The sequence below is a fragment of the Astyanax mexicanus genome, chromosome 22 (genome assembly GCF_023375975.1).
Source record: "Astyanax mexicanus isolate ESR-SI-001 chromosome 22, AstMex3_surface, whole genome shotgun sequence".
In the NCBI taxonomy this organism is placed as follows: Eukaryota; Metazoa; Chordata; class Actinopteri; order Characiformes; family Acestrorhamphidae; genus Astyanax; species Astyanax mexicanus.
In genome coordinates, this window is record NC_064429.1 from 25,191,532 (window position 1) to 25,214,997 (window position 23,466).

The 23,466-nt window shown below is 37.6% G+C and overlaps 1 protein-coding gene and 1 long non-coding RNA gene across 3 annotated transcripts in view; one reads left to right on the forward strand and one right to left on the reverse strand.

Moving 5' to 3' along the window:
- The window catches only part of LOC111197675 (uncharacterized), a 139,363-nt gene extending 128,574 nt beyond the window's left edge, over positions 1–10,789 (forward strand). The window contains exon 3 of the long non-coding RNA XR_007428793.1: positions 10,756–10,789. This is a non-coding gene — a long non-coding RNA (uncharacterized LOC111197675). The remainder of the gene's footprint in view (positions 1–10,755) is intronic.
- msh3 (mutS homolog 3 (E. coli)) overlaps positions 1–23,466 on the reverse strand; it is a 92,322-nt gene that overhangs the window by 64,299 nt on the left and 4,557 nt on the right. For both annotated transcript variants that reach the window (XM_049470189.1, XM_007243932.4), the window contains exons 5-9: positions 23,139–23,255; positions 22,917–23,034; positions 21,407–21,540; positions 19,821–19,987; positions 4,393–4,523 (exon numbers count right to left, since the gene is read on the reverse strand). In XM_049470189.1, coding sequence (XP_049326146.1) covers positions 4,393–4,523; positions 19,821–19,987; positions 21,407–21,540; positions 22,917–23,034; positions 23,139–23,255 — 667 coding nt within the window. The remainder of the gene's footprint in view (positions 1–4,392; positions 4,524–19,820; positions 19,988–21,406; positions 21,541–22,916; positions 23,035–23,138; positions 23,256–23,466) is intronic.

Genomic DNA, 23,466 nt, shown 5'->3' on the forward strand with positions numbered 1-23,466 from the left:
CTTGTGTATGCCCTGCTGGTCAAACATTTTTCAACAGAACATTTTGCTTTATTTTCAGTCTCAACTCTGTAAAATCTAGAAATAATCATACCAACTGATGATACTAAAATTGGACAAAGAATAACATATAAAAATAAATAAATAAATAAATAAATAAATGCTCATTAGATCTATGAGAACTGCTTGGCCAATTGACATGCATTTATCCAAAAACTCAGCCAGCTTCAACAGTACTAAAACAGTAACACAACCAAAGTGGTGAGAAACAAGTGAAACTGCATAAACAAGATCCTGGCAGGCAAATGGTTTAGCTAACTTGCTTCCTTGTAACACTGCCGATGAGGTTAGCTTTAGCAAGCTAGTTAGCGTCATTCAGCAAGTTTCCCTGACCGAACTAAGCAAACTGGGGGTAAAAATAAAGTTTGGCTTAAGCTGTGTGGACTTATCTTATAAGGTTATCCCAATGCTTTAAAAGAGGCAGTTCATATTATTTTGTTTCTAAACTGAAGCATTTCTGAGTGGGATAAAACATTGTGTTTAATAGTAACAATGTGCTGGAATGACCATCCCCGCTAAGCCTAATATATTTAAACTGGGCTGTCTGGTCGCTTTTCGCGGGAGTTCTTCTGGCTACGTCGCGTGTCTACGTACTTACATCACATGTACAGCCTCTAAAAGAGGATTCAGCTCAGTTTTACTGAATGCGAGCAGCTGGTGGAGCAATGGAGACTTCAGAAGGGGAAACTCAGACCTCAGTAGCTCATTTACTCATAGCAAAAACAAAGAAACGAAGGAGTGAAGTTTCTGACTGAGCGTAACCTGTAATTGGATCTGCTCTGAAAGGAAATCGCATCACACCCCCCCAGTTTAAAATGATTCTTCCGCATGCTCAGTGCAATTACCTATTCTCACCAGAGAGGGCCCTAAATCCCCCAAACTTATGGACATCAGCTTCAAATAAGAATGTTCAACAACTGAAGCACTAACAAAAAAAACAGATATTACTGATACACATTACACAATACAGAATGTATTTCCCTCGGTCACAAACAGCTTACAGACAAAGAGTGATGAGTAATCATTTCAAATAAGAGAGATCTGCACCATGTAAAGCAGCAGATTCAGCCGCAGTTGTTTCGGCCTTGCATTCCTCTCATTCAGCACTATGATGACATCACACTGACGTCAGCCAGTAAGCAGTAGCATCAGCACCATCCCAGACATGACATCAATATCCCAGAGCCAATATACGCAATTCCTGCCTTCTCAGTGGTGAGTATATGCTTTTGCATTTTTCAGAAAGCAGTCATCATTTTTAATACAATGTTTCTGAATAGGAGGTTTAACAACACAGGTTTAATATGACTAACCACTGCAAGGTCAAGATTTAGTTGATTTAAGGTATTTTGTATTAAATTATCTTAATTCTACAGATTCTTCTTAATTCATTCATTTTAAGCAAATAGGGTTTGTAATGCTTCACATCATCCAATTAGGAGTTACATTGTAACGTTATGGGCAATATTGTAATATGGGCAATATTTATTGAGCTACACATACATACAAATAATGCTAATAATAATAATGGATAATGCAACATGCCAGATGTCTCAAAATAAAGTTGTAGAGGTTCCTAATGATGTCCTGCAATAATCATTCCCATACAGATCGAACATTCAAGCAGATCCTGCAGATTTTGCAGTAGCAGTGGAGTGTTGATAGTGGAATTCTTTGCACAAATGACTCTCACATGTTTAGATCTCACTCGCTGTATTCTTGGTCATTTCAGAATGAGCTATTTTAGAGCTCTGTCACTTTTATGCAAATAAGCTGTTGAGGGCCACGTTTACACTGTTTACACTGAGAATTTGCCACATTAATGTTAGCTTGCGCTAAATTGCGGAACACGAACAGGCTAGTTCATGCTAAACTGCAACAGAAACGCAAGTGCTTACCTCTCTCTCATCTGCTGACATGCTGCAGACAGTAGGTACAGATCCCTCTGTTAGTGGCTAATCCTGCTGTTTAGTGTCTGAGGTTCTCAAACAAAATGACAAAAAATGATGGATCTTTAACTGATCTAGTGGATCTGGCGTGAGTTGCCAGGGTGTTCCTATGCAGGTTTCCCTTATTGTGACAACACAAAAATCGGCACTTAGAAGCATAGGATTCCTGATACTAAACTCATTCAATTGATTTACAGAAACGGGTGGACAGATTTGTTTGTGTTTGTAGTGTTTATAGGGGCAGTCAAAACCCAAGTGGAAATACAACTCAACCCTAAAAGGTGAGTTTTGCATATCATGTCCCCTTTATGAAACAATTACTCTATAAAAAAAACGTCTATCTAAAAAAGGACATCTCATATTGGAACTACTGATCCAGCATTTGCTGTGTTTGCTTAATAAAAATGTCAGTCAATGTTTTTTGCCTTAGCTGTGCAAACACCTGCTTAAAACCCTCTGTCCTCTCACCAAATCCATCAGAAAGAAAATGAGTTCCTGAGTACTGTGAAAGTATCACAGGGGGAAGCTTCTGGACTCTGGTGTAAAAAAGCTCTTGTTATATCACAGATGAATTTACTTTTAGCGACTCCCGGACCAGATGAGAAACGACGGCCCCAGGCCATTGTCAACACGCTTTTATCACAGAGTTGAAGACATGCCAGGCAGAAAACGGGCACCTTCACAGAGAACATCAGAGCCGGTGACACGGAGAGGTAATGAGTGGTGTCTAGAGGATGGCGCGCAGGCCGAATAAGGGTGATTTAGTCCCTGGATGTGACAGATACGGCCACCGCGGCTCATCCTCTGCGCCTCCAGACTAACGACAGCAGCTATTGATCTCAGAGCCGCCTGTCCCTCAGGGAATGATTTTTCAATTACAGGATAAAACCCACACACTGAAGCCCGTGGCAGGCCGGCCAAGTGACTCTACATTCAAAAGACCAGCTAGACAGACAGACAGACAGAGCAGCCTGATGACTGTGTGGTGGTGATCTGGTACATCTACAAAAACCTCCATACTGTTGCTGTGTGGGATACACACACTACCATTCCACTTTCAATGCTGGTGTCAGTCACTGCTGTGCTGAGAATGATCCGCAAACACAATGTTATCTAGCCAGCACTGTCCTTTAGAGGTCCTTTTGGCTCACTGATGGATGGGGCAGAGGGTGGCTGATTAGGGGTGTAACAGTGCATGTATTCTTTGCGACCCACCATCATGGTACGTGGGGTCACGGTTCGGTTCGTGTAAAAGCACACAGAATACACAGTACAGACTAGAGGAGATTATCTCTATATGTTTGGGGAAAAAAATATGTGTAGTTTAGGCAGTTAAAGTAATGCTGTTGTTTTTATTCTTAATAAAGCGCCACAATTATCAAACAAAAGGAGAGAACCCTGGTTTCAAGCATTTAATAAAAGTGCCCCACTCCAACATTCCATCCCAAAAAACAAAACATGATTATAAATAAGTTCCATTGTTATTATGAAGTTAATAAAGGTGAGGCTATACAGAATTCCCAGCCTCTTTATTTTTTCCGCCGACAGTACAGAAAACATACCGAAAACGTAATGAACAGAGGTGCGAAGCGAACTGTGAATTTTCTGTCCCGCTACACCCCTATGGCTGATAAATAACTGTCAATAACAACCAAACAAAAAAATTCACCTGTTTCTAATAAAATGGCCATAAGTGGATTTGACCCACTGGTGGATTTTGACAGACATGTTTCAAAAAAAAAAAAAAAAAAAAAAAAGGTGGTCCAGCGGTCTAAAGCGCTGCCACTATAAGCGGGAGGTCGCAGAATCACTGCTCATGCAGCACAATTGGCCCTGCTCCCTCCGGATGGGTAGATGGCACTCTCTCCCCACATCACTCCTAGGGTGATGTCTGCAGCACAGGGCGTCTGTGAGCTGATGTACCGGAGCCGAGCAGCTGTGTTTTCCTCTGAGCGCGCTGGCTGCTCAGCAATGCTGCATCAGCAGCAACTCGAAAAAAAAAACGGCAGCTGGCTTCACATGTATCGGAGGAAGCATGTGCTAGTCTTCCCCCTCCTGGTGCATTAGGGCATTACGAGTGTTGGGGGGGGGGGGGGGGGAATCCTAATGAGTGGGTTGGGCAATTGGTCGTGTAAATTGGAGAGAAAATGGGAAAAATTTGAAATAAAATTATAAAACAAAAAAAAAATTAAAGTGCTTTATTAGCTAAAAGAAAAAGTTCAAAACTATATCCAGCACATTAATTACTGGTTTATCATCAATGCATAGAAACAAAAGTATCCAAATCAAAAATAACCCTGTTGAGTTACACAATTCACATACACAAACAGACAACACACACATTTGGACAAAATGGACGCAGACAAAACAATAAAATAAATTTTACCTTCTTCACAATTTTTCACAGTCCGAGTAGACCTGCTGGTGTAAAACTCTCTGACGGTCATCATGGCAGTGGGATACTCAAACTGGGTGCTTTCCTGCTTCTCAATCCGAATGCGATCATCTGCCTGGACACTGGAGTTCGGGTCAAGTAGACATTAATGGAAAAAAGAGAAAAGAACAATTTAATTCCCTTAACTGTTCTCTTAGTTTTTATACATTTTTGTAGGACCCTCGCTCACAGGACCGTGCCCACAGGACCGTGCCCACAGGACCGTGCCCACAGGACCGTGCCCACAGGACCGTGCCCACAGGACCGTGCCCACAGGACCGTGCCCACAGGACCGTGCCCACAGCATCTGCTCTGTAGTGGTCCTGTGAGGTCCTGACCACGAATAAGCAGGGTGAAAAGAGGCTTACAAACTATGCAGAGAAACAGAATACTGAACTACAGTCTCTAACAAAGTGCTCATATAATGTAAATAAAGATGATAAAAATAGACAATGGATGTAGAAATCAGGAGGTGGTGTTAAATGTGATGTCTAATGGGTGTAGATATCTCTAAAAATGTAACTTGTATCTTCACACATTTAGTGTTTCATAAAAATGACATTCATTAGAAGTGTTTAAATGTGTCCTATTCGTCAACACCTTCAAACATCACAACCAACAGCTTCCATATCACCGATATGAAGGCAACGCACACACACACACACACACACACACACACACACACACACACACACACACACACACACACACACACACACGTGTGCACCCAGCAAAGGCTGCCATCATTCCATTCACTCCTGTCTCCCTTCCATTGAACATCACCACATCTCAAGGACTCGCACTGTCTTTTGTCGTCTTTTTACAGTTGCTGAGGCAACCAAAGCACACATGCACACACGTGCATCTTTCTAACTCCCTAACTGTCTACAACCATATCAACGTCGTCATATCATATCATAAACGACCCCTGTGCAAAATGTGTGGAAACATCCGTCACAACAGACAAATCTACAGACTCACACACACAGAGAGAGAGAGACAAGACAAATGACATATTCCTTGATCAGGTCAAGCAAATAAGCTTTGTGGGGAAAGACATGTGAACACACACATGACAAGAGCAGAAACGATGATTTATATATATTGAAAAAACAAAAAACAACAAAAAAAAACAGCTTCAAACGGAACAGCTTCAAACAATAAAATCTAAATATTTACATAAAAAAACAAATAATATAAAAAAGATTAAAATCTTCAGAAGAAAATAACTATAATGTAACAAAATAAGTAATGTAACATTAAATTATGTAATGTAACAAGAAATGTACCAAAATAATAAAGTGCTGAATAATTAGTGGATGCAGTTAAACTGCAAACTTACAAAATAGACTGCTTTAAGACAGAATACCGCTATTATCATGATAAGTCTGGATATTACAATGCCAATAAACTAGGTATGCACCGAATATTTAGCAACCGAAAATATTTAGCAACCAAATTTATTTGTCTGAAAAAGGCAAAACAATAAAAAATAAAAAAATAAATAATAATAATAATAATAATAATAAAAACAATAAAAAAAACACTTGCTGTGTTCAGTCAAATAAAAACAAAAAAGTGGATGATTAATACTGAACAATGACTTGTCTGTTTTAAGTCATACTGTAGCATTTCCGCTAACACTAGGATTTGTTTAGCAGCAGACTTACAACTCCCCAGGCAGAGAACCGGCAAACCACAGACAAAAAAAAACAGTCAAACAGTAGGTTTCAATTATTTTTTTCGCATTACTCGCATAAATGTTATCATTAATAAAGCATTCAGCATAATTTATCAAGCTTAGTATGAGTTTACGGCCTCTTTATTTGTTTTCCAGCTGAAAGAAGCATAAAGCTAAACTAGCTGTGCTGGCCTGCTGAGGTAATTAGCGAAACTAACTATCTTAACTAGCATAGCCTAGCACTTAGCATCTTGTTGTTTTCCAATGAAAAAGTAGCCTCCATTTTTGTCGATTTTTAGTTAACTTAATCATTTTAACCCATAAACTGTTCTTTACCTTGTGTCAACATTTCTTGATGACCAAAAGAAACTCTCTAAAATAAAACTCTCTTTTTACATTGACTTCTATTGAAAGTCTCTCTCCTGTAAAGCTGTATGGGGATCCATGATTTTGGTCAAAATTTTATTTCTCTGCGGAAGTTTCACTCACATGCGATTAGAGTGTTACTGCTGCGGTAGTTAGTAATCTAGCTAGCTAGCTAGCTATCTAAAATGTTTGACCAGATAAGCCCTGCTTAACATATATTCATGATTACATTTGTTCAATAACACATTTAGGTTCTGAAATTGATTTAAAAAGTAGCAAATTTGGTTGGGCTCTGAGTGGGCCAGCAGGCTAAGGCGCTGCCATGATGATGGGGAGATTGCTGGTTCGAATCTCGGTCATGCAGCTTGCCATCAGTTTCCGAAGCCCTGAGAGAGCACAATTATTTGGCGCTCTCTCCCCACACACATTACTCCAAATGGTGAGGTCACTCAGCACAAGGTGTCTGGGAGCTGATGTATCAGAAGGCCTTGTAAATTGGGGAGAAATGGGATAAAAACAGAAAAAATAAATAAATAGAAATAAATAAAATAAAATAAATAATAATAAAGTAGCAAATATGCTGAAAATCTGCAAAAACAACGACAAGCTACTGCCAAAAACAATTAATTTCACTGCATCCCTACACCACACACACAAGCCCATCTATAAAGTGGTCTTCACTCACTACACTACCCTACAAAACCTACAGCCCCTCATGGAACAGTATTTATGGTCATCATACCAAAGGCGAGCTCACAACTATCACTGTTATTCTTTTAATCAGGTTTTATTTTTTTTTAATCACCAGTTTTATTGCTGTTCTCAAACCAGTTCAACACACCTGACACGGCTCATTGATGTCTTGCACCCAGAAAAGCAGTACGAGATAAGAAAGCCATCCCACAAGTCAATAGACAGCGTCAATACAATCACACACTGAAGCTTCTTCCCCGCTAAACTTATCTACACATACAGTGCTGACATTTATTGCACTGTTGAGTATATTGTTCTGTTCGGTGCTATGTGTGAGAGAGAAAAAAAAAAACATTTCACAGTTTTCTTTCCAGAACTTTTCAAAAGAACTGTTCCAAAGAGAAGCACCCTGGGACTTATGTAATCATTTTAATGGAAGATAATGGAAATAAAATATCAAATATGAATACAAATTATGTCCCTAGGATTAACAGATACTTCTAACCAATACTTTAGTTGTTTGTGTGATGCAGGGTACTACCCTCAAAAAAAAACCGGTAGCACTTTAAAATAAGACTACCTTTATAAAGGGTTTATACATGGTTTACAATTAGTTTATTAACCATTACTAATTGGGTTGTAAACGCCTTAAAATCATTAATAATCAGTAAGTGGTGGAATGATTGAACTTGGAGTTAAATGGTTAAACTGATGTAGACTGATGGAAAATATGGAGATGGAGAAGCAAGCTGGGTTAGACGGAGAAAACATAAGTTGAATATCTGACAAGATCTAAAGTTTAACAATATAGATGGTTGTGGGTTCACTATTTGGCAAACAACAGGTCATTGTTGCCCTTTTTATGTATGTGTTATGATTGATTATTAATGGCTTTTAAGGCATTTACAACCTAATTAGTAACCATTAATAAATGAATTGTAAGTCATTTATAAACCATTTATAAAGGCAGTCTTATTTTAAAGTGGTACCAAAAAATCTGCATGTGCTTAATTTTACAGCTTCTGAACTCTTTTTTGAAACATTTTTATTTTATTAATAAATGGTTATGTATCAGTATTGGCAGATATGCACATGAAATAAAACAAGACATGAATCTGCCCACAGTTTCCGCATTTGCTAGTTTTCAGACTTGTTTTGAGCATATGGATCAAAGCCTAATAGAAGTAGAAACAGTTTGGTAGTTAGAGACCGATGCCTAAAACAGCTTACATCTCATTTTCTTCTGAAAGATCCAGAGCCAGTTCTCTCCACACTCTGCGACAGTCTTAATTTGTCATGAAACAATGTGAAACAAGCAGACTATTGAGCATCATCCAAGAACATTTGTAACAATATGGAGCTAAGAGGCAGACCACCTGCTGACTACTCTCCCCGCTGTGTGTAGTACAGGCTGCTGATTGGGTCTCTCACTTTGCTTATTTTCTCATGTTTAGGCCTCATCTGTACCTCATCAAAGTGGTACACCATTAATTTACATGATTTAGTATAAATGTTAAACAAATCAACCATAAACGCAGGCTTGGAAAGTTTTACTGACCAGTCTTCTGCAGCCTTCACTAATAAAAGTGTTGTTGTTTTTTAGTGTATGTAACTAATCAAACATTAAACACTTTTTCTGCAAATCAAAGTGAACAGCTGATTTGGATATCTTAAGCATTGCAAAAAGGCTCAGATTTTTTGTTTTGACAAAGTTTTGTACATTGATTAGTTATCAGGTCTGAGGCATTACATTACAATACATAAAGAAATACATTCTCAGACTATTCAAACATAGTACTCACCTTTCTTTCTGCATTTAATTTTTCTATTTCTGTAGCTTTTTACATATTTAGTTACTTAATCCTTTCTACATTTCTGTATTTTCACTATATTATTTTCCCAGTTTCAATTTCTTTACATAGAACTCTGAAAGAAAAATTAAGAGACCACTTCAGTTTCTGAAAGTTTTCAGTTTCTTTCTCTGATTTTACTATTTATATGTATTTGTTTGAGTAAAATTAACATTGTTGTTTTATTCTATAAACTACAGACAGCAGTTATTTGTAAAAAATAAATAAATAAATAAATAAATGCAAATAAAACAAGTTCATATTCATAAGGTTTAGGTTTGAGTTCAGAAATCAATATTTGGTGGAATATCCCTGTTTTTCAATCACAGTTTTCATGCATCTTGGCATGTTCTCCTCCACCAGTCTTACACACTGCTTTTGGACAAATTTATGCCACTCCTGGTGCAAAAATTCAAGCAGTTCAGCTTGGTTTGAAGGCATGTGATCCTCCATCTTACTCTTGATTATATTCAAGAGGTTTTCAGTTTGGTAAAATAAAAGAAACTAATACTTTGGTTGTCTCTTATTTCCAGAGCTGTATTTCTGCATTTCTTTCCATGTTTGTTTAAATTTCTTCTGTATTTCTTCCTGTCTTTCTTTCTGTAATGCTCATCATATTCCATATTTATTTCCACATTTATTTTTGTTTCAATGTATATTAATATAATTTCTTATACTTTCCATATTTCTGTTTTTTTATTATTACTCTATTCTGTATTTTTCCATGTATGCCTTTATGACTGTTTTTCTGTATTTCTTCCAATATATTGGCGTAGTTCTTAGTGTGGTTCTACCCCAAGGAGCATTTTAAATCCAATAAACACTAACCTGCATTAGCCGACACTGTGGTAAATAGCAGTAGCACCCATGACACAGCATCTGGAACGCCCACCCTCCCCCCAAACCTCTGTGGAGAACCACATTACGCACACCCGTCGCAGCAACCTGTAGACAACAGTTGCTAGGATAACCATCTTGTCTACCCCTGGGTGTCTCTGCAAATGAGTGAAGCTCAACCATTACAATTCCTTTCCTACATATTTGTGTTTGGAATATGCCTAACAAAGGAATAAGGCAGCGATTTCCCAAAATAAAAGCATATCTCAGTTTTAAAAATGTACAATATTCTAAACAAATTCTACAATAAGACCTACGTGGGACATAATGGGTAGTGATACCTTTTTTATACACTTATTGCCATCAAGAAGGAGTTGCTGGAATAGAATTAAATTTTACATGTGTAAATATTGTGGTAGTGTGAGGACAAGTGGTCAGGAGGTTACCGGAGATAGGTGATGCAGAGACGTAAAAACAGTCACCCAAAACCAAAAACAAAACAAAACAAAACAAAATGTACAATATTTACACACTATTTACACACTGTCCACTGGTAGGAGTTAAAGGTGGATTGGCAGCTACCACCAAAATGCTAAATGACCAGCTCAATAAAACTCCCGTCGGCATACCAGCCACGCTTAACCAGTGTGTGTTCCCCCCAATAGTGTACCCGCCTGCCCTTAAATACCTTTAGCCCACCTCCGGCTAAACCAACAAGCAATTAACTAGTGGGCAGGTGGGTAAGACAAATATACATGATAGTTATCGTACAATATTAACATATTTACAGATAATAAGACAAGCATGCATAAATTTGGACATCCAGGTAAGTATTGATAATTATTTTACAATGTTAATGTATTATTTTGTATGTTTTCTTTTACACAGGTACCCCCAGGCTCCCCTGCCCCAGAACACCCCTTGGTCTCTACCCAGACCATAAGGACCCGGGTGGCTCGCGCGCCGCCATTTTTACAGGATTCAGGTAAGTACTGTGTTTGTTATATGAATGTCTGTGTAGGGTTCTTGGTAGATGGCGATGTGTTCAGGGGCCTGACATCATCACAAAAATAATGATGATATAGAATCAGAATCAGAATACTAGAGTGAAATTAAGAGATACACTTAAAGAGGAAACTGTAGCTTTATAGGCTCATCTAGATTGAATACAATATGAGATACAGTTGGGCATACAGGTGAAAAAAAAATCACTGACAGATCACACCAGAAATTGGAGAAGTGCGTCACCCAACAGAAAAAGCAGGATTTACACAACTGTTGTTTGATCCTAAACAGAACCTGGATTTGAGACTACATGTATCCAGTTCACACCTGCACTTTGAGCTGGCCAATTGCAATCAGATCACCAAGGACACATGTTGTTAATTCTCTCTCTCCCTCTCTCTATTTGTCTGTGTGTGTGTTTGACAGAGTAAGTTCCTTACTGAGCTAATTTCTATGGGAATATTTTTCTATTATTCCACCACACTGTGGAAAACCACATTCCCCATACCTGAGGTCTTTTCTTTTTTTTTTACTTGGAAAAGTAAAATCAGATCTTATCTGGTCTCACTGAAGATATATGTTTTAATAACATTTGCAGAAAGATTTAGAGCTGAGACAGATCAGCATTAAACAAAGCACATTAGAAAATAAGCTTCATCCAATACAAGACAGGTCTGTGGTTTATGCCTCCTTTAAGCCAGTGGCAGTGAATTGAGGAGCTCCATACCAGTTTCCACGTTTCTCTCCGCAGAACCGTCTCTCAAGCAAACAGAACAAGAAGGGGAACAGTAACGCGCTCAGCAGTCAAACACCTGCGAGCATCAGAGTCAAACAAGCACGCAAACAAGCATATTCCAATAGCATGACTAGATAGCTAATGCTCAACAAGCTTCAGTTCCGAGCTGCATAATTGGAGTGCCCTTTTAAGAGTGGATGCGGATGTAGAAATGCCCACGCGCTGATTTGACAGCTGTTCAGGTGAATGGCGCAGAAACCTTGAACTTCCTTCCACTTATGACAGGCAAATGAGGCCATGATTATGCTCTGACAGGCTGGCAGCGGGCTCACTTACAATCTGACACTTTCACACCAATCTATTGGGAAATGTGCCTTTTACACCCACAGGTTCTGAAGTCTGAAAAATGGGTTTGGTGGCGTCCAAGCGTGCGTTAAAAAGTATGACAGGTTGCCCTGCTATATAATTACTCCCTGGAGCAACATCAAAAATATTTGCTTTTTTTAATATGCTGGCTTGACTTAGACCCCTGTGTACCTATATGGCAACTTGGGGAAGAGGAACGGGGCAGGGGTCATTCACCAATGTCTTAGCAACTGTACTGTCAAGCTCAAGAAAACACATGGCAGTAAAACAGCTAGAACTGTCTAAAAAACAGCTGCCATGGTGAAGCTGTAACAATGTGAAAACAGTAAGAAATGAAGCTGCTATGGAAACCAGAAACACTGCACTGCTTCCCCATGTGTGCGTGACTGACTTGCTGGTTCTTTCCCAAACAGGGATGTCAGGTTTTTGGGTTTCCTGCCAATAAATGTTGTTGCAGGAGGAAATAATAATGTCATGGGGTTCATTATTTTATAATTTAATAAATAAAAGGGAAACATCACACAGAAAAAAAAACTGCAAACCTCTTTCGCCTTAGTTAAGTTTAGTGTTTATGACTCCATACCACCCGAAAAACACTGGACATGAGATTTATGACAAAACAGCATTGCTAATAAATGCTTGTCTCAAGTTCACCAAGAAAAATTGTCTGGCAAAATAAACACCTTATACCACCTATGAAGCATGGTGGTGGTAGTGTGATGGTTCAGAGATGTTTCGCTGCATCAGCACCTAGATGCCTTGCTATCAAACAAGGGAAGTTTGAAATCTGCTCTGTATCTTTAAAAGCAAGTCAGATAAGACTTAAGCTTAGTTGGGTCATGCAAAAAGACAATGATCAAAAGAACTGTAAATCTAAAGAAATCTAGATCTAAAGAAAGTAAAAACTGTGTTCAGTGTTCAGTAAATGTGTCAAAAAAGGGTGTTAGAAGAGAGCAGATGTAGCCCAAAATTCCCCCACAGTATTGAGAAACATTAACAAGTACAAAACATTTATTTGTAGTTGTAAATAATGTCAAAATAATAATGCCATGTTTCTCCTGCAGTGAAAAGGGATGATAAATCCTAGCCAGACACAGATCAGGTCACAATTATTACCACCCACTGCACTGTCCAACGTGGGTGCTAATGCCTTTTATGGCTGTACTCTTGTATTGAACCCACAACCTTATTGATTGACTTATAACCCAACACTCTAGTCAGTGGAGTTTTCAAGTAAAAATCCACCTGAGAAAAGTGCTAGGCCAGATGGCACACTGTGAATTAGGGGGAAAGGAGGATTCATAAACAAAAACCTGTGAAGCTTGGTGGTGGCATTGTGATGGTTTGGGATGCTGTAATGCTAAACAAAAACTCTTATTTTTTGTTTTTATGTCTTCAAAAGAATGTCAGGTCATGTCAGGCTAAAGCTAAAGCTCAGACGGGTCATGCAACAAGACAATGACCCAAAGCATTTAAGCAAGTCACAATTTTTGCAATGGCCTAGTCTAGGGGGGGTTGTGTCTTGATTCAACTTATCTGTTGATTATCATGTTCAATGTTCAAGTTTGTTAGAGAAGGGAAATCTAACTGTCCCAGAGGAATAGAAACAAAAGGATTAGTAACCGAGAGCAAAACAGATGGGGAAAAAGTATAAAAAAAAATAAAGACTGCAATTCAGAGATGGTGCTTTTGACCTTGATAAACAAATCCAATTTAATGCCCATCATACTCTTCTGAAATGATCAGTAAATCAGCAGGCCTTTCCCATCATCGCAATGTCCCCACAACTGCGGCTAATTAGCCTTCCACACACAGCGTCCATATGTTCGCACAAGGAGTGCCATTTAAACAGAGGAGAACAGGAGACGTGTGGCAGTTAACACCAGCAAAAAATGTGTTTTTAGCATTACTATGTACAGCTTCTCACTCGATTAGCACCTAGCAATAACATCCAAATAAAGACACATTTGGTTACCTAATCTAATTATTTCTGTCAGTGTAAAGGATTCTTTATGCTCAACATTAAAAACTGCATGGATATAGATATACGGATAGAGCTTTCTGTATGTACTTGGCGTTCATTTTGTCCGTATTTGTGCACATTCCAGATTTAGTCATCTAAACCCAATAATTTCTGTCAGTCAAAAGGCTTAAGACTTAAGCTCAATGTTAAATACTGCATAAATACAGATACGGATGGTGCCTTCAGTCCGTACTCTGCGTTCATTTTGTCTGTATGTGTACATTCTCCGACAGCAAATATATTTGGTCAACTAACTCAATTATTTCTATCACTGAAAACCATACCTTAAACTTAATTTTAAATACTGTGTGCATACAAACACAGTTAGAGACTTTATGAAGTGTTAAATTTGTCCATATTTTTCTGCATGCTTACATATACAGACATACTTGGTCACCTAATCAAATTATTTCTATCATAATAAAATATCTCTTATGATCAAATGTTAAATAGTGCATGGGTATGAATATGGACAAAGCCTTCTGTCTGCACAACAAACTCTTGCTTCTTTAATAAAAAAAAAAAAAAAAAAAGTGCTGCTGCACAGTTTGTACTGAGCTGCTACTCCTACAGGCTGGGTCAAAGGGCAGAGCAGAGAGCTGGTTTCATTCATTAATTCATGATTTGTGGCACAGCTTCACAATACAAAACCTTTAGATTGTGAATAATGATGTATTTAACTTTGCACCCAGACTTTTTTTTTTTCTTCAAAAGTCAACCTGAGCAATATGCAGGATCAGACGGCACCCAGCAAGTTAGAAGAAGAGGAAGATGAGTTAAAAATAAAGAGAGGAATAAAAATATAGAGACAGACAAATAAAAAGCAAAATGGAAGAGGACAGAAGGAGAAAAAAAAAGAAATATTTATTTAGAATTCTGTTCGAGTCTATTTATTGGTATGAATATCAATCCCTGCGGGGAAGAAAGCCCAAGTTCAAACTGGTTAAGCTGGTTGACTGGTTTTGCCATTGGCTAGCACAGGACATATTCTTTTTTTGTTTATGCTTGATGATTAAACTGGTCTACAAGCATGATTAACCTGACCAAGCTAGGTAAGCAGCATAACCAGCATGAATAAGCTAGCGGACCAGAAAAAAATAAATGCTGGTAAACCAGATTAGATCATCCAAAACCATTAACCAACCAAATCTGGATTTTTCTGTTGGCGAGCACAACATAAACTTCACAATTAAACTTAACTTAAACTTAACCAGATATATTTAGAGCATTTTGACACACTGTTGTCAAGCATTTTAGGTACTCGTTAAATGTGCTAACAGCCACAGGAACTTACACAGTGTGCGCTGTCAGTTTACACCAACAGCTCAGATATTCACATATATAGCTTTCTGCCAGTCTTCTGATAAATCACACCTGTGCACACACACCCTGACAGCTCACAGGTGTTCCATTGTCTAAAAATGACGTCAATCTATACTAAATACTGCAGTTACTGTGATGCTAAAAGAAGCAAAAAAGATCAGATTTGTTAAGACACGTCTCTCTTTGAGCTTAATATGAGCTTGATTAAACTCTCATTTCATTTGTTTTTTGTATACTATTTAGTGGAGTGGAGTGCTTTAAATTCATATACATTCACATAATAAGGTTATAAGTTTTGAAGACATATGATGCTTGAATTAAAAGTACTAATTACTAGAAGACTATCCTTAAAAACTGAGCCAACCAACACTGAATTAATAGCAAGGGAGACAAAAACTGAATCTTCACTGGGCTAAAGGCTCTCTTCTACTATCTTTTCTATCTGCTTTCCGAGTCCTTTAAAATAAACTGGACTACCTCAACTGAATACACATAAAGTTAGAACTTATGTTTTTCTGCTAAGACAGAAGAGGAAAAGCATATATTTGAAAACGAGTGAGGGAAAGGCTAAAAGCTAACCAGCTACAATCTCTTCAGTTTGTAGCACATCAAAAGAACATCATGCTGTGGAGACAAAGTGTTAAAAGTATGCTAATATGCTAAGTGAGCTGGTGCATTGCTCCATACATCAAATAACAACACTTAACAAATGTGTTTTTGGTGCCTTTACAGTCTTAAAAAGGTTAGGAAGAGAATACCAATATATCTAGGGTTTATTTCAGTATTTTATTTAAAACACATGTGCCCTTTTGCCATATTACAGTGTATTTTTATTGAAAAAGAAAATGTCTTTTCAACCCCTTCAGGAACAGGAGGGTAAACATCAAGTCCAACCTCCAGCTTTTCTTCAGATGAAGGAGTTTCATGTCTAAGTGAAGTTTAGCTGTTCTGCTTCAAGCCCTCCTTGGCTTGGTGATCTACTGGGAAATCTCAGACAATCCCTGCAAGCAGGATGTACTTTTTGCTTCATGCTCCGACAAACACAGTCGTAACACCATCTGAGAAGAATAGAGCACTATTCTGTTCAAAGTGAGGAATAATAGCACTGTGAGATACAGACAGAATCACTCTGCAAACAGTATGCGTGGTAAACATAGTGGACATATGTTAGATATTAGCATGTTTTCCCAAGGCCAAAAGATTGTAAAAGAAACACATTACTGTTAAAGATCATGTGCTCCCATAAAACTGTTGGACTGTCCATAAAGTACACTATATAGTGTGGTCAGATGTTAGATGGCCAACACCTTACCTTTTCTTCAACTCCCTAATGTCCTGAATTAAACACCATAATTACACAGAACCCAGCTCCATTGCTTCAAAGTTCAATGTTGGGTTGCTATATATTCCTATATTATTATGCATATGTTAAATATAAAGTCGTTATCTATTATTTAAAAGAAGTGATCTCCTTGTAGAGGACGTGTATTCATTTTCACAAAGAAAATCAGCTCATATAATGGGGCTGAGGATACACACATTTTTGCATATTTTTACCATTGATTATATCCATTTGCATATGAGATATTTCTAAAAAATAATATTTTCTAAATGCTTCTGCAGAATCTATACTATTCTTGAATGGAATCATATCAAGCCATGAGTCCAGATCATGATTCGGATTTGTTTGTTTTTTTCTTTGCAGCTCCAGTTTTTCAAGTGTGAACACACACTAAGTGTGTTTATATGCACTTTTCTATACTCAGATTACTGCAAATATCTGATTATTCAAGTATTCATGTAAACAGCATACTTTGATTTTTAGATCTTACTCTGATCTCATTAAGAAATCCAATAAAGAGAGCTGGATTTTAGCTAAGTAAAAGTATTCCTCGGTCTATATATACGTTTAACTAGAGTATTCTCAGATTTTTCAGTCTGTGCATGAGTGAAAACAGACAGTGGTAGTGGAATTGGGAGAATAGCATTAACACAGATATGCAATATGTTAAAAAAAACACATTCAGAGCCAAACTAAAAGTTTATATCACATCTTAGTCTGAGTTTAGTGGCCGGATGCAAAGCAAAAATCAAATTTTGATCAGATTACTAATAATTGAATCCCCAACTGAATTTAAACCACAATGCTCTGCAGTAATCCAATTATGAAGCGCATTACTTTGCTTTACAAAGTCCACTGTAATGTATAGAAACGCAAAAAAACAATTAGATTTTTTTATTTTAAGGCTTTTAAGAAGAACTCTAAAGCAGTGATATTCAATCCTGGCCCTGAAAGATCCCCTGCAGGGCACATTTTAGTGTTTACTCCCCTCCCAACTCAGCTGTTCCACCTTAATTAGCCTATTATCAAGCTCATACTGAGAAGGAGAATACTAAAATCACACCACACCAAACCAAACCAAAGTAAAGTAAACCCCCACGTTGATGATCACGGCAAGAGCTTTCCTCCACAGCAAGCTAAAGACAGACACTAAACTTGATGCTACATGCTATCTCCCTAACCCAGAGCGTTTCTCAGGGTGATGAAACACTCGTGCAGGCAGAGCTGAACCATAATGAAGGCCATCCATTCTCCTCCTTCTTCACAGACTAACCTTTTCTCTTTAGGCCCAGAGGCCACAGAGCGGTCCGCAAAGCAGCACTGAGTATCTGACAAAGGCTGTGGTCAAATAGAAAGGAAGATATGGCTAGCCATGCTCCATCACTGCATCCATCTCAATTCACCACGTCCCTCCGAAGCAGACGGCATTGAACAAATGAGGCCAGAACGCTGCAGAGTGGAGCATGCTGACCGTATTTACAACGATCATCAATAATTAAGACTAAAACAGAAAAAAATATGCTTTACCAAACATTGCATTTAAAACTTTATTAATATATTATTTATGTATTAAGTTAAAACAACAAAGTGCATAACATATTACTGTAAAATTACATATTTTTTTGTGAAATTACTGTAACAAGATACATATGACTACTGATCATCATGTAAGTGTTCTTATGAATCAGCTAGTCAAGTCAACCAGACAAAACAATAATTTAGCCAGTGATGCTCTGAATATATGTTAAAAACATCTAATATTTGGTTAAAAATAATAAATACAATTAAAACAACCTTGTTAAAATCTGAAATCATATTTTAAGTAATATAATTAAATTGAGTATATAAACAAGATTCCAAAAATCATTAAGCAATAAAAAAAAAAATAATAATAATAAATATATAAATAAATAATTTAATAAATAATGAAATGCATGCACTGATCTAAAATGATTTTCTCAAATTATGTACTGACCTCTTGTGGCGGCTCACAGTAACTACAGGCTATTGAGTGTGACTGAAAGTGATGTGATAAGGCTTACTGGTAAGAACATTGTAAGTGACATTAGTGACAAAAAAGCTTTAAAAAGGATTAATGAATAATATATACATTAATACATTTATTCATATTTAATTAGTTACAAACTGGATTAAACACAGACTATAAAGCAAGTTGTTTTATTTTGAGTTTTAGGTTGGGGCTGCCCGTGTATAAAGTCAATTAATGCCTCTCATTAGATGTCAGAAAATGTGTCTTATTTACATTCTTTTTATTTAGGTAAAAGTTTAGATATTAGGGTTTACTTCTGTAGAAGTTAAAGTATCAATTCAAGCTTTTTACTTAAGTAAAAGTGTAAAAGTACTGGTTTTAAAACTACTTAAAAAGTAGAAAAGTAAAAGTAACAGAAGGGGAAAAAATGGAGTCTATTGTCCCAAAACACATTTTTCTAAAAAGCCATAATGACTATAATGTTATATTAACATGGTAATTTTAATAAATTTGGAATGCACTAGGCTGCCTATCATTAGCATATCATTATTATCATTTATAGGCTTATTGAAAATGTATTTTAGTATAATGCAAACTTAATAAAGAAGCTGAGACATTTCGGACAATTTTCTTGTGACGTGTGCAGGCGTGACTGATAAGCGCCTATAAACTAATAGGATGTCGGAAAGATATATGTTTATACTTCTCATTCAACTACAATCAAATTTACTCTATCTTGATGGAGAGATTTATCTGGATAGGGTTTTTTTTTGAACGATGAAAAGCCGGAAAGAAAACAAGCTGAAGTGAAATAGGAGTAACAAGACTATTTTTAAAATTTAAAGAGTAGACAGTTCAGATACTTGTGTGAAAATGTAAGGAATAGAAGTAAAAAAATCATCAGAAAAATCTAATTACGTCAGTAAAGTATAGATAACCAACATTTTTACTTAAACTAGGTACCAAAGTATTTTTAAATAATTATTTGACACCTCTGTAAATATGTTACATTTAGTTAGCACAGAGCACAAGACACTCTTGGGAAACAAGTATATGTATCAGATGCCGATCCACTCTACATACCCTAACTGGCTCATATACTGATCATCCAGATCAATCATCAATCAGAACACAGCTGAACATGAATGTAAATATATGGATGTCTCACCTGGACAGAGCAATGGTGCGCAGCAGGCGCTCTGTAGGCTCAGACAGGTCGGAAGGCACCAGGATCTCTACAGGCTGGATCTTCAGAACTCTGGCCTCCAGCTCTGAGCGAGAAGTGTTGTCCTTAAAACAGTCCAGCATCACATCTCCTGTGCTGGGCTGCACCACCTGCACAGAAAAGCACCCAATCTTAATCAATCCACTCTGACCTGGTCAAACCAATCAGCATGGATTAAGAGGGGCTAATTCAGAACTCACTCATTTAAACAGTCCCGCTGGACATGATTTAATTAAGACAGGAAAGATAATTTTCCAATTACTGCTAAACCACACTCTTTAAGATAAATCTGAAAAAAAGGGTTCTCAGGATCGACGCAAATATAGAATCACTTTTTAAGGTTCTCCTGAGAAGGACATATCCACAGTAATAACCTTTAAATAGTGCAGCAGGAAATGCGCAAAATACCATATATCATAATATATTTCTTCAACTTGATCAATATAATCAATATAAAATCCACAGCCTGTGGTATATGTCATTATGCTCGGACATTGTCAGGCTGTGAAAGCCTATAATAATCTGCCCCTTCTGCCCAGCTTTAATTCAGTGAACTGAGAGTAGCACCTATTTATGAATATTATGACTTAAAACCCACTGCCAGTTTTGCGAGATTGTCAAAATACGGTAGTTTTGGCATACCTTTATCTGCATGAAAATTACTTTATTGGAATTTATTAGAGACATTCACATATGCCAGATGTTATTTTAAGGGATTCTAGGCTACTTCAAAATATCTTAAAATGCTGGCTTTTTAAACAAAATATTATTTAGCAAAATCCAAATAAAATTTAATAATCTGAATAATAAATAAACTTGTCTGTATGTTCCTAATTATTTGTTGTTATATCTGACTTTTATTATGCAATTTTCCAGCCTGAGGAATCTTAACATTTTTGAGTGTGTGCGTGTGTAAGACAAAGAGTATAAACTTCTAAAAACAAGCAGTCAAAGGTTCAGAGGCAGAAACCTAGAAAAAGAGGCTAGCTGTGATGCGAACAGTTGAAATCAAGCAGGCTTAAATCGGTCAGCAAAAATGCTAACATCCGAAATTGGCAGTGTTGGAGCAGTTAGCCACAATTGGCAGGCCTGGATCAGTTAGTCGCGATACAAACAGCAGATATGTCATTAATATGGAGACCATCTACTGGTTCAAGCTGCCAGCGCTCAGAGGGAGGGAGCAAAATTGACCCAGCTCCCTCCGGGTGGGTAGATGGCGCTCTCTCCCCACATCACTCCTAGGGTGATATCCACAGCACAGGGCGTCTGTGAGCTGATGTACCGGAACCGAGTCGCTGCGCTGTCCTCCAAGCACGCTAGCAGCTCGAAAAGAAGCGGTGGCTGGCTTCACATGTATCAGAGGAAGCATGTGTTAGTCTTCACCCTCCTGGTGTGTTGGGGCACTACTAGTGATAGGGGGAGTCCTAGTGAGTGGGTTGGGTAATTGCAGCATATTTTTTTTTTAATTATAGTCTAGTCCTACATTTATATACAACCTTCATTTCTTTGAGTTCAAAGTAGGCTCTTACCACCAGGCCTACAGTCAGCTCCTTGCTCAGCTTGTCCCAGTTCTCGCTCACACACATCAGATAGCTGGTGGGAGGGTCCTGCACCACGTCTTCAGCCTGCTCCAAATCCCCTAGCTTCAACAAGGGGTTTACATCTGAAACAGAGTAAAAAAATAGACTGCACTAGACTGCACTTTAATTTAACACTCTGATCCTGAGCATCATTATTTGCTATTATCATAAACCTTTCTCTATTTAGTGACTACAACTAATGATCCAACAGATTATGCAGATATGAAGGTGAGGAACTGCACTGGTAGATCATCTGCAATTCTTTTAGTGAGTTCATGGAGTTAATCAGAGCTTTCCAGACAGTAATTAAATCCTTGACCCTACAATGGAGAGGATTTTCAGTGCAGAGGAAAAATACATTGAGTTAGTAATGCCCACACAGATGAAGCTAACAGCAAATTAACTCATCATTAGCAGACTTCCCAGTACAAACACACATGTAAAGACTACTTTTATATAGGCATGATTAAAAATTAGTCATTTAATGGGACTAATAGCCTGACAAATTGGAAAACTACTATTTTTTATTGATAACATTTTCCAGTTAATGTTACAGTGCCTTCCATTACATACTTGATTGTGAAGTCAAGTATGTCAATAGAAGAAATTATATCTCAGAGACAGCTTTGGAAAGCCACCTCTGTATATAAATATTGAGGTGTTATCTTGTGAGTGAGATTAAACACTGGTCAGCATGCATCGCAAGGCATTGTGAATTATTAAGAGTTTAAGCAAGACAGGACAATGGGTGCCAGATGGATGGGATAACTAATTTCTAGGACATTCCAAGATGTGCAGGCCGTGTTAATGGCGTTTTTCTTAGGAATATATCACAGAAGGCATTACCGCCCACAGAGGACAGTACAGTGGGTGGTAATGCTCATGATCAGCTACATAATTGTCCAGAAATGTCTATGTGAACGGACAAACAACTCTGGCAGAAATCAATCAATCACATCCACATTCAATGCAACAGGCCTTACATGCATATCCCATGGGTCAATGTACAATGTTCTTTAGCTTTCATGGAACATGGCAAAAATCATGGGACACAGTATTAGCCCCTGTATCATGATATACTACAATTGCATGTCAGTATATAGTCTTACAAAAAATATATAAAAACAGACCATTTTAATATTTATTAATATGCTTACTATAAGTATGTGTGAAAATGCTTGTGCAGAACGTTTATAAAAGAAAGATTTTACACAAATATGACTATATGCAGCTCTGGTCAGAGGTTTTGTGCAGCGCCACCGAAGTAACATAGTAAAGTTGCAGCATTCCAGCCCAGATTAGTATTATTAGATATATTACTTTAGCATTTAGTGGAGAAAGAGCATGATTTTAAAGGTGATGTTTTAAGTTTTGGTAAATGCTACACTTTACGATTTTTTAAATTAATTATTACTGAAAAAAAAGTAAAAGAGAAAAAAAAAAACTATCATCAGCGTACCTTCCCCAACCAGTGTAGACTTGGTGTAAAGTGCACTCAGTTGCCGGGTAAAAAGAGAGCTCTTGTTGGCACTGGAGGCTTTGATTGCTGTGGTTTCTGTCTGCTTCACAACTCCAACCTTTAAAAAAAATTAATAAAAATAACAAAAAACAGCTTCCAAATATCTATTAATCTACATTTTACATCAAACTCATAGTGTGAGCTTGAAGGGAACCCACTGACTTTATAGCCCTGAGAGACGAGGCGGCGGACGTGGACAAAGAGGCGGTGAGTGGGGATGCTGGCTGTCATGAAGTTGTGATCGAGGTGACAAAAGATGTTCAGCTCCTTTGCTGCGATCTGTTGATACAAAAAAAAAGGAAGTCTTTTTGAAATTCTGCATCCTGTAAATGTATAGTGTGAGTAAGTGTATAGTGTGTGTGTGCGTGTGTGGTTCGACTGGGAGCAATGCTGGTTTGTTTGTTCTAACTGCAGCAGGACATGACCTTATGATAATCGTGATGTAGTCCATTGTGTTTATTTGTATGTTTATTCACATATAGTAAATAAC